Source organism: Erigeron canadensis, chromosome 6 (assembly GCF_010389155.1).
Source record: "Erigeron canadensis isolate Cc75 chromosome 6, C_canadensis_v1, whole genome shotgun sequence".
Lineage (NCBI taxonomy): Eukaryota > Viridiplantae > Streptophyta > Magnoliopsida > Asterales > Asteraceae > Erigeron > Erigeron canadensis.
In genome coordinates, this window is record NC_057766.1 from 21054176 (window position 1) to 21065904 (window position 11729).

The window sequence follows — 11729 nt, forward strand, 5'->3', positions numbered from 1 at the left end:
GCGTCCTGTTGTCGTCTTAGTTTTGATTTTGACCGGATGCATCACAAACCCTTGCCAGATGTTGCAGGTGGAATGATGGATTTTGCGGATGATGGATATTATTGGTTTTGTAATTTTGTTTTCAATTATTTAACATGTTAGTTGGAGAATGGAAGATTGAAAAGATGGATAGTGGGATATGAGACTAGGTTCTACACATTCGTACAATTTCCATATGGAATTGGAGTTTTTTATACAAAAAGCACTACTAGAAAAAGGCAAATTTTTGACAGATTTTTCCGACAGAATCTATTCCGTCGGAAATTTTCAATGAATTTCCTACAGAATCTCCGATGAAAGGCCATTCCGACAATTTTCTAATAGAATTACGACGGATTTTCCGACATATTTGTATCTGTCGGAAATTTAGTCAGAAAATGCTAAGTTTCTGACAAATTTTCCTATGCAATTTTCGACAGATTTATATTCCGTCGGTAAAGCCATAGCAAATTCACTTTTATTCATATCTGTAGGAAATCTGTCATAAAATAGAGAGTTATGGGAGCAGGCTACTGGAGGGATGAAAAAGGGAACATTGTTTGGGATATCCAATGAGAAGAGGGCACTAACAACATCATGGGCTGCTAGACTTTTTGGTCCAAACATGGGTTGGACGTCTAATGAGGTTAGCTTATTCTTCTTAGCTTACGATTCTCTTTTTATTTGTAGTTGCTAGTGAAAGTCAATAACAGTCCAGTTCTCAGTCAATGATTTGTTCTGGCCAATGGATAACTGGAAACCCGAAAGGCCTGAATAACTGAATGTTACGTTTTATGTTTCTAAATGTTTATATTAGGATTTGGTTTAACAACTATATATAGAATGTCTTTAGATTTGGATTTGGTTTATTACATGTTTGTAGATCTATAATTTGCTGTGATGCACTTGACATGTTATGAACTTGTTTGATGAGGTTATGAGGAGTAGAGTTGTAATTTCGGTCCTTTATTGCATCGGAAAACTATCCTAAGTGAGAACTAGCACTTCTGTAACTATGCTTATTCAATCTGAATAATAGAACTGTTCGTTCATGTATTTGAATCATATAAGTCAACAAAAAAGGGTTCTTGTTTGCTGGTAATTGCAGTAATTATACCCCATATTGCCCTGTTACTCATGTGTAGTTAATTTTGTAGGTAGAAAGCATGAATCAAAAATTTGAAGAACAAGAAAAAAAAGCTGAAGAGTTTAAGAAAGAAGCTGAAGTGCTTAAGAGAGAATCTGAAGAGTTTAACAAGACACCCCCAGTCCAGTTCGCCGTCAAAAATATCAAGCAGCTTATCCTCTCGTGGCTGATTAACCGCTCCAGCAATTCGAACATCACTTGGGCCCAGTGGTTTTCCTTCAGCATTTAGATCCCTTTTGCCCCTGATGTACTCTTTTTTTCTTTACTTTGCCTTTATTGTAATATACTAACGCCTTGCTAGTTTTCCCATATCAATAATATTGTTAATGTTAAAAAAAAAACACCATCTATATTGGCTCAAATTATATACTATAATAAATGAAATGGTTGTAAATAGTAACTCGCCTGCATAGCGAGTTACTATTCGAGGCGAGTTACTATTCGTCCATGTTATAATCCGCACTATTATTCGGATTTTGTCAAATCACATCCCATTTAAGTTTTCTAATATAAGTTACTTCTTAGTTTTTTCCATATGTTTCCCCCTTTTTGTTTTCAAATAATTATATTGAAAAGTTTATCCTTTTTTGTAACAATATTCAGATTTTATCACATTGAATTCATTTCAGGTTTATAATTACGGGTATTTCTTGGTTTTTAACATATTTTTTTTTCTTTTGGGTTTTTAAATAGTATATATGAAAACTATTTTTTTGTGGTATTGCCTTTGAATAAATATTTATTTCATGTGTCAAAAATTCTAACAAACATATATAGCGACACATTATCAATAACAGAACATAATTGTTTCCAGGTTTCCAAATGATATATTATAAACTTTTTCTTTGTATTGTCTTTGAATAAGTATATATTTTATATGTCAAAGATTTTAGCAAACATATATAAATCATATATCAATAACAAAAAGTAATTGAACTGAAATCGCGTAACACGCAGACGGAGTAATAAACTTTTAAACAAATATATCAATAAAAGAATGTTTGTCAATTCAACTCAACAACACTAAATAACACAATCGTTTCAACACGATAAATGATGCGTCGCAATGCGGGGTTAGAAATTTTCGAGTTAGCAATAAATTAGCAAAGTTTTACATTGCCACATTGCAAGTTATTAGTGGATACTTTTTTGCCAAAATTTAATAATTATTACACCAAAAGAAACTATTTGAAAAGTACTTACATAATGGCCCGTGATATTAAGTGTCATTAAAAAGAACAAGAAAAATGAAACGAAACTACATACGTGGCGCAAGTGAAGTGAGCTTGAATAAGTCTCGACAACTTCCCGCCAAGGACCGCATACACTTTTTCAACCTGGAGAGTTGACTGACTTTTCTGGTCTTTCTTTGACAACTTCTTGTAGAATTGCAGGTCTTTACACGCTCTTGTTTTACTAATAGTATATATATGTATATCGCACTTGGTCTTAATTTATTCACATTTTATTCTTAAAGCTTGCAGGTTGATCGAGTTCCATCTGTTTTAATCGTTCTTGATGATGGCGGGTATGCAATTTGTTTTTGATGTTTTGGAATTTTTTTTTCTGTAATGATTTCATTCATCCATCAGTTTTCATAACATGTTAAAACTTATGCTTTTGAATCGGAAATGGTTTTTTTAAGTGGATGCATGAATTGACTTCAAATTTCCTGCTCAAAAGCTTCACGTTGAACTATATGTAATGTGATCTTTATTATTTCAGGCAATGAAACTGAATGTTACTCCACCCAGCTCATAGATGGAGATGGTACCTTCAATGGAGATGGACTTGACAGGTTTATCAAACAGGTCAAACTTGGAGAATGTGGACTTTCTTATGCCGTCGTAGCTATAATGGGTCCACAGCACAGCGGTACGTATGCCGTTCATAAGTAGTAATCTTTATCATTTTTTACATTAAGTTTTGTTCTTTAGATCACATAAAATGGTTCCCATACACGGTTTTTTCATTAATTCGTCACGTTTAAGTGTATACGTAAAGGTGCAGCGTATTGTATGCTGCTAGTTCTTCAAGTTGCTTTTGAGGATATATAATCATCCAAAAGAGCCACAACGGTTTATGTTGAATTATTAAATCTAACAAAAAATGACAACGGAGGGATTAAAATTAACAACGGAGAATTTTTATGATAATAAAAATAGTAGAAGAGATTACCTCCAACACATTGTCATATAAACTTCTGACTCTAAATTTTGCACAATACCCATATTTTATACTTGAACATCTTATGGCTTAAGTTGTGTTCTTATATTCATTATTAAAGGCACAACATAGCTACATTATACTCAAACTGTACCTTAAAAATACAATAAGTAATCACATTAAGTGTTGGGGTTCAAAACCTGTGGATGACGGCAGTGGGCAGTTTCTTTCATTCTCTCTTTCTACTGTAGCCTACTGCACGATGTCATTCAAATTTAATTAAGTTAAAATCCTGCTCTTTCTTAGACTCGCCAGATTGACCACTAGTCATCTCAGGTTTCTCGGTATTGTCACAGCTTAATTCACACACTTTAACACCATGGAATTATGCGGTGCAACTTTCATAGACTAGCAAGTTCTGACATCAATATTGTGCTTCTTGCAGGGAAGAGTACACTTATAAATCATCTTTTTGATACCAACTTTAAAGAAATGGACACTATGGCGCAAAGGCATATTCCTATTTGGTCTTTAAAATTAGTTTTCTTGGTTTGAACTTTTTGATTATTATCAGTTTTCTTTATTAGGTCTCAGACAACCAAGGGTATATGGATAGCAAGATGTGTTGGTATTGAACCTTGCACCATTGTAATGGATCTTGAGGGTACAGATGGAAGAGAAAGAGGAGAGGTTCTTTTTTTTTTTTTCGTACTTTCTGTCGATAATTACCTTTTATTTTACTTTTTTCCTGTATCATCTCTCGCTTTCAATTTTAACTATTATGAACCTGTGTATCCAGGATGATACGGTATTCGAGAAACAAAGTGCACTTTTTGCGCTTGTGGTTGCAGATAAAGTGATTATAAATATGTAAGTTTGCTGGTAGATGTAGATAATCTTGTTCTTATCTGACCTTGTAGACTCATGTTGTATTTCTGGATATCTATGTATTACATAGGTGGTGCCAAGATATCGGGCGTGAACATGCTGCTAATAAACCGCTTCTGAGAGCTGTATTTTCGGTAAGTTATCCATATATGTATGTTGTACATTTTTTTTTCATGCTCCATTTTGTTAAAACTTATAGTTTATGTTTTACAGGTTATGTTGCGGTTATTTAGAGTAGATAAAAAAACTCTCATGTTTGTCATACGTGATAAATCATTGGTAAGCTTTGTCAACTGAAAATAGTTGCACCTTGTTTTAGGATAACATAATTCGATGTTTTAATTTTATTTTGTTTTTGTGCAGACACCTTTTGAACATCTGAAGAATGACCTGAGTGAAGGAATCGAAAAGGTAGCTTTTTCATATTACAATTTATAATTTTGTTATCTCATAATGTTGAGACAATTACACCACATATATATGAATATATGATCATATATCATTATGTAGATATGGAATTCTGTTTCCAAGCCGGAATCCCACAAAGACACCCGTCTCAAAGATTTATTTAATGTAAGATTTATTCTATTTGTCCTTTTGAATGTTTTTTACTTTCTTGAAATAAAAGGGTATAAGTATATATATCTAGTGTATAATAACTTCTCATTTTTTTATTGATCAGGTTGAAGTTGTTGCACTGTCAAATTTTGAACTCCAGAAAGCCATATTTAAAGAGGAGGTATGCTAGAGATTAAAATGTAATTAGTAACTTTAGTTTTGCGACAAATGGTTCTCAATTATATGGTTTTTTGTTTCTTGAAAGGTGGCTAGTTTGAAGCAGAAGTTCTTTCAATCTATTGCACCTGCGGGTGATAGGCGAGAAGTTGTTCCTGCTTCCGGTTTTTCCATCAGTGCACAACAGATATGGAAACTTATCAAGGAGAACAAAGACCTTGACTTGCCTTCTCTTAGGGTACGGCGTGGTGATTGCTGATAGTTTTTAAACCTTTCGCATACTGTCTACTGTCGATATCTTGAATATATATATATATTTTTTTGTCTTTTTGGTGGAAGCAGGTTATGGTGGCAACTCTAAGATGTGATGCGATTGTAACGCAAAAGTATTCTACCTTTATTGCAAACAAGGTATATAACAACCAAAAATTGTGTTAGGTTTATATATAAGAGATAGTATAAATGAACCCAACACAATTTTCTCAAACATCTAATATAACTAAGTGTTGCAGGCCTGGCTTGATTTACAAGAGGCTGTGGAAACTGATCTTGTCGAAGACTTTGGAGAAAAAGTTAGTTTAATGATTTCTAACTGTTTATCTGGGTAAGAACAATTTACAATTTGTTTTTTTTTTTTAATCTTTGTTGTCTTGCATTTGTTAATAATCTGTTTTCAGTTATGATCACGAGGCTACATACTTTGAAGCTAGTGTTACATCCGAAAAAAGAAAACAATTGGAAGAGAATTTGTTGCAAGTAATGTTTCTTGTTGACGGTTACCGTATGTTTTTTTTGTTGTTATTTAAGTGTAGTAGTATTTTTTCATTGCTTTTGGTTTCTTTTGTTATATTTAGCTTGTTCAACCAGCCTACCAATCGACATTGAAGCGCATACAAGCTATGTTATTCGAGAATTTCAAAGACGAATTTAGCATTGCTCTAAATGGAGGACAGGGGTTTGCAGTGAATGCTTGTGACTACACTAAGAAGTTCGTGAGACTATTCGCTGAACGATGTGAACGTATGGTTTCATTTTTCACGATTATTATTTTCTTAAAGATTCTCAATTTATATAATTTTAGATCTGAAATTGCAGGTGCTGTCGTTGAGCATGCCAATTGGGACTTGGATAAAATAAAGGAAAAATTTTCACGCGATTTAAATTCACATATTACTGAAGTTCAACTTGTCGAACTATCTAAAGTACATGAGGTGATATTAACTTTGCATTTATGATATTTGGGCTAAGTATTCAGGTGTTGATCGGTTTTCGCATTTGCAGTCAAATTTGAAAGAGGCCTTACATGGTCCTGTGAAAAGTCTTCTTGAGATGGGCAGTGATCATACTTGGCCTGCAATAAGAGAACTTCTTCAGCATGAAACTGAAACGGCTGTCTCTGAATTCTCTTCTGCACTTTTGACTTTTGAAATAGATGAACAAAAGAAAGAAGATATGATCTCAAAGTTGAAGAATCATGCAAGAGGACTGGTGGAAAAGACGGCAAGAGAAGAAGCTGGAAATGCATTGCACCACATGAAGGAAAGGTATTGTGCACATATACGATTTGCCCTAATTGTTCATTTCTCTTTTGCTGCAACTTATATTCACTTCATTAAATCACACAGATTTACATCCATATTTAAATACAATGGTGATAACATGCCCCGTGTCTGGTCTGGGAAGAAAAACATTCAAGATATAGCTAAAACTGCCTGGTCTGCTGTAAGAATCACTTATTAGAAGATACTGCATCCTTCATATATTTTTTTAATTAATATCATGTGTATATTCTTGTTAATTTAATTGGTTATATCTATCTTTCAGTCTCTAAAGTTTCTCTCTGTTTTGGCTGCAATTCGTTTGGATGATACCACTGATACAATTTGGGATACCTTGGTTTACACATTACTCGAGCGAACAGAAAACGTTACTACTTCACATGACTCATTGTCCTCGTTCAAATGGAAAGGGGTATCATATTATCTTCTCTGCTTATAGCATATTGGTTTCGTTTTTGTATACAGCTTTTAGAGAGTGCGCTTTTTAATGCAAACCTCTTGGATGCATTTCCAAGGATGAGAACTACTAACAACTAACTAGCTGTTAAAAAAAAGTATGAGCATTGCATGACTATTTTAACCGTGTGCACTTAATTCTTTACTTCAGGTTCCCGTTACAAAGACACTTATAGCTCCTTTAGAGTGTAATGAATTGTGGATAGAATTTCTAAAAGAAGCCTGTGATGCAGTCGCTAAGGCAACTATTGAACGCTCGGTATGTTTTTTTTTCATTTTGTTAGCCTGCAACCAATAGGCCTTTGTGTAAAATCTGGCCATCTAGGACCATGGTGTGCAATTGAGTATTTTTTGTTCAAAAAAAATTATATATAAATTGTAAGATTGCAAATGGTGAATATGATCTTTACTTTGTTTGACTATGCGATTTACCTTTCTGTGTAATTTTTTTTTCTGCTACGGAATTCAGGAAGCAAAGAAGAATGAAAAGAAGGAGTTTCTTAGCAATGTTTCTCAGAATCTAAGCAACGTTTCTCAGATTCTAGAAATCGTTCAAAATATTTTTAAGACTGTGTCCGAATTAGCTGATACTTCAAAGCATATTTCGAGCGTGTCATCAGAATTGTTTGGAGATGGATGAGATTGATAATAAGAGTTTGATGTGTTTTTTGCTTGTGGAATTGTGATGATGTTTAGGTTTGAGAATTTTGGATGGTGCTTTTGATCAGGGAATGTTGAGTTTTGTAATCTGTTACTTTATTGAATATAGATTGGATGAGCTATTGGAGTCACTTTATAAACTTATGGTTACATCTCACTTGTCATGTTTTCTCATATGTGTGTATTCAAACTCTTATCAAATCGTTTATAATATGTATAATATTTTTATATAATTAATCTCAATTACTTGACTGCTATATAATTGACAATATGACAAACCAAGTAAGTTGTGTTAGGTTTTTCAAGATTTCAACGTTTGATACAATCCCCAAGTTAAAATTATTATGATGATCTCCGGGGTAAAAAATTAAGCCCTATTTTTAAAGAGAAAATTCCATAAAAAGAACCTTTTTACTCAAAATTCATAATATAGGTAATCTATTTAGTTTTTGTCTATTAAAAGGATTTCGTTTCTAAATTTTTTTCAATAAGAGTAATATTGTTAATTTTTAACGTTAAACCTCCGTTAATTTTTCCATCATCAACATTTCACCCTATTATTTATTCCATTGTTCTTCCCAAATTTTATTCATTCCACATCAAAAAGCAACGAGGAATTCAACAAATCTTTAAATATATCGAAATCACGGTTTGGAAAATCCAAACATGAATATACATATAAACACATAGAAATCTATATCTATCTGAATCTGTTTTCTATTTAAATATGTGAGTATTATAGTTTTTTTTTTTTGAAAGGGTGAGTATTATAGTTACGAAGATACATTTCCATACACAGAGCCTCCCGTAATTGTATACGCATATTCATTGAGTGACATCTCGTTTTCAATGAAACAATATATGCCTCGCAAGTATTAATGTCTCTTCAAACAAACATAAATATATATACAATATTGAGTGATATCTCGTTTTTAATGAAAGAAATACTATGCCTACTAGTATTAATTCACAATGAATTTGGCATCCCAAGCGACTGCTCGTCTGCTCCTCAAGACATCTCGTTAAATCTATATTTTTTATTTTTTTTACAGATCTATACATAATCACAGTGTAATGTGATGTATTTTCACTTTGATTCTCCTTTACAAATCTGTATATATGTAATGTTATATTAATAATAACTAGCTAATCAACCCGGGTGACTACCCGGGCATGATTAGAAAAATATTAATAAAATTTTCTATATATGATTATACTTCTAAATCTTGTAAGTTAAAAATTGTAATAGTTACAGTCGGAAACATTGATATTAACTCATCAAGGTGGTTTAAGTTGAACAATAAAATGAAGTTCCACATATACCAAAGTGTACAAAAAGTTCATTTGATAATCGAACTGATGAAACAATAAAGATCAGATAAAAGGATTGCAAAATCACAACTATGAAAGACCAAGTAATTCTAGTAAGGAACTTTGAATGCTATTCAAAAAACTAATAATAATAAAATAAGCAACTATGAATGACCAAGCAATTTTAATAACAGATTTTAAACAAAGTGAAAAAACAAAAATTTATCAAAACAAAATTGAAAAATACATTCACAATCCAATTCATGTAAATCCTAAATTTTGTGGCTATGTGCCTTTAAAAGAATTATAACAAACTCAACATCTAAAATTTAAAGCATTAAAAAAATGTAAAAAAGAATAAGTCATCTTTTATTGAAGATCATATCGCAACACAACATGGAAATAAAAGCACAAATATCGATGGGTGGTTTGATGATATGCCTACTCAGAGGCAAGAGCTATGTTATTCTCACAAGTCACAATGGGTGTCTTCCAAGGACATACTTGAAAGGGTACTTAACTCATCCAACTTGGTTGAACCATTTAACATTAATGTGTGATTAGGAGGTGTTAAGCAACCACATACCTTTCTCTCTCCCTTTTCCTCTCACACACAGAGGGAAAAGTATGTGGTTGCTTGACACCTCAAGCTTGGAAAACCATGGCTTCCAAGTTTCCTTCCTTCTAAAAAAATCATCGGCCACCTCCTCCACCGGGAACGTGAGTAATGCATCGAGACCGCCCATATATCTCAACCCCACCTTATCAACTCCTACCCCCTAGCTTCGATTTCAATTCTAAGAGCGAATCAAAATCCACGCACTTCGCCACTAACGCCCTTCCATGGAATGAAGGGAACGCCGCAACTTCTTGATCAACCACTAAGCTCCTGAACACACTATCGTCACCCGTTGGGCCTTTCACAATGTCAGCGAATGATTTATTCCCCTTATCTGTACCCTATCCTGCCGTCACAAACCTTCTTGGTGGAATCCGGGGATTAGATTTGAACCAGCTTTTCTTCTCTCAACCCATCGAATCAACTTTTTCCAATGCAAACTTGACAACATTAATTTGTAGGTTGTACCTTCCCAATTTCGTCTTCCTTAGGTCGAACTACAATGCTTTCCAATCTTTGACTCCTTTGAAACTTATAAATCCGAACCTGAGTCCTTCTTTGTTTCTTTTCCTAGCTATATAGACTCCCGCTATCTCTGCCAAACCCTTAAGGCAAGATTCCAGATCCCAACGTCTGCAACCCTCGGGAAGATTTAAGACGAAAAACTTGATAATCTTATTGCCTTGTACCTTGTTGTTGTCGTTGTTGTTCTTCCCATTCTTGTCTTTGTAGCCTTTTTGTCTTGTGACTTCTTCCCACCCAGGATCAAACGGGCCATAAGCCCATTAGCATCTTCAGCGTCGAGTCTCTTCCCACTGCTACAAATTCTGTATGTACTGTTTTGTAATGGGGTCGCTTGTGCTTTGCAAGGACCGGTGTGAAATTGGAATATCTTATTGCAATTTAAAAAAAAAACCTAAAAAAAGAAGACACACTTATTATTAGTTACTTATTCATCTAAAAAGTATCAAGCATATTTATCAAATTCCAGATTTTGTGACTTCACATCCATTGGAGACAAGCATCATGTAACTGTAAATCGAAAAGTTCTAACCTTGAAATATTGAACATACTCCATTGTGGCTCGTGACTGGGAAGGAGTATATAAAAATAAGTGAAGTAGTACACAATATAAATGAAATTGCAGACAAGTTTCTGCCACACCAAAAAAAATTGCATACATGTTAACTATAAAAAACAAAAATTGTTATTTGTAAACCAAGCCGGTTAGCAATGACGACTTGGACACCCACAAAAGGATGATACTTAATCAACTTGTTAGCCTCCATGGCAGCTTGACTTGCTGTCTTTCTAGTAGGGCATACGACAAGGACTAAAATTTTAGTACTACATATATTATACATGATTGAAAAAGCAAATTCATTATTACTACTTGTTGAGTTATGGATTCGCTGAGAGACTCAGCGAGTGACTCGTTCAGCGAGCTCTCAGCGAGCGCCTGCATCTGCAAGCATGATCTGTCTTCAAAGTCTAAAGGATATGTTCGATGACTCACTGTCCAGTATATAAGCGGGAATTTGAAGAATAGGAGGATGGTCCCCAAGGACACGTGTTGCAAGATCAAAATGAAGCCATGTGCCCTTGTACTATTTCTGTGCAATGGAGTTTCTCTTTCATACCGTTTTTGGAAACAAACAAGATGAAGGAAAGAGACCTCTGCAGATTTGAATGACCCACCAATAGATAGTTGACAACCTTCATGTGTCAACATCTACTAGGGTTGTCATGTGATTCCTTATCTGCCTATAAAAGGAATCACTTGACCTAGCCACCATCTTGTTGGTGTGTTCCATAGTCTTCACTTTATTTTCTTTGCTTATTTGTTAAGTTTTTGTGTGTTCAAAAACTTAACGAATCTTTTCTGTTAATTGTTGTTGTAAAACAACCATCCATGTTTTCATCGTTTAGTTTGAAATACATATAACTAAACTAATTCTTTACTTCTCACCTTTAATCTTGTTATTTCATATTTGCAATTTAAGTTAGTAAATCAAACACAAGTAGTGCATTCGTGGACCATCAAGTGGTATCAGAGTCACTGTTCCTAAATCATTGGAACAAGATCTGTTTGCCTCTTGTGTTTACATTATTTTCTTTACTGTTTAAATCTTAAAACCTTTTTTTCTTCTTTCTTAAAGATGTCGTCTGT

The 11729-nt window shown here is 33.8% G+C and overlaps 1 protein-coding gene across 1 annotated transcript; it reads left to right on the plus strand.

The window, feature by feature from the left end:
• Positions 1 to 2635: 2635 nt before the first annotated feature.
• On the plus strand, positions 2636 to 7826 carry LOC122605135 (protein ROOT HAIR DEFECTIVE 3-like). Its single transcript, XM_043778014.1, has 21 exons — positions 2636 to 2693; positions 2891 to 3040; positions 3777 to 3843; positions 3919 to 4021; positions 4131 to 4201; positions 4290 to 4353; positions 4433 to 4498; positions 4583 to 4630; positions 4730 to 4792; positions 4902 to 4958; positions 5043 to 5192; positions 5297 to 5365; positions 5467 to 5558; positions 5632 to 5710; positions 5809 to 5974; positions 6050 to 6165; positions 6236 to 6498; positions 6580 to 6676; positions 6779 to 6925; positions 7121 to 7228; positions 7439 to 7826. Exons 1-21 carry the CDS (start codon positions 2684 to 2686, stop codon positions 7607 to 7609), a joined length of 2157 nt encoding a protein of 718 aa, XP_043633949.1. The 5' UTR covers positions 2636 to 2683; the 3' UTR covers positions 7610 to 7826.
• Positions 7827 to 11729: the final 3903 nt, after the last annotated feature.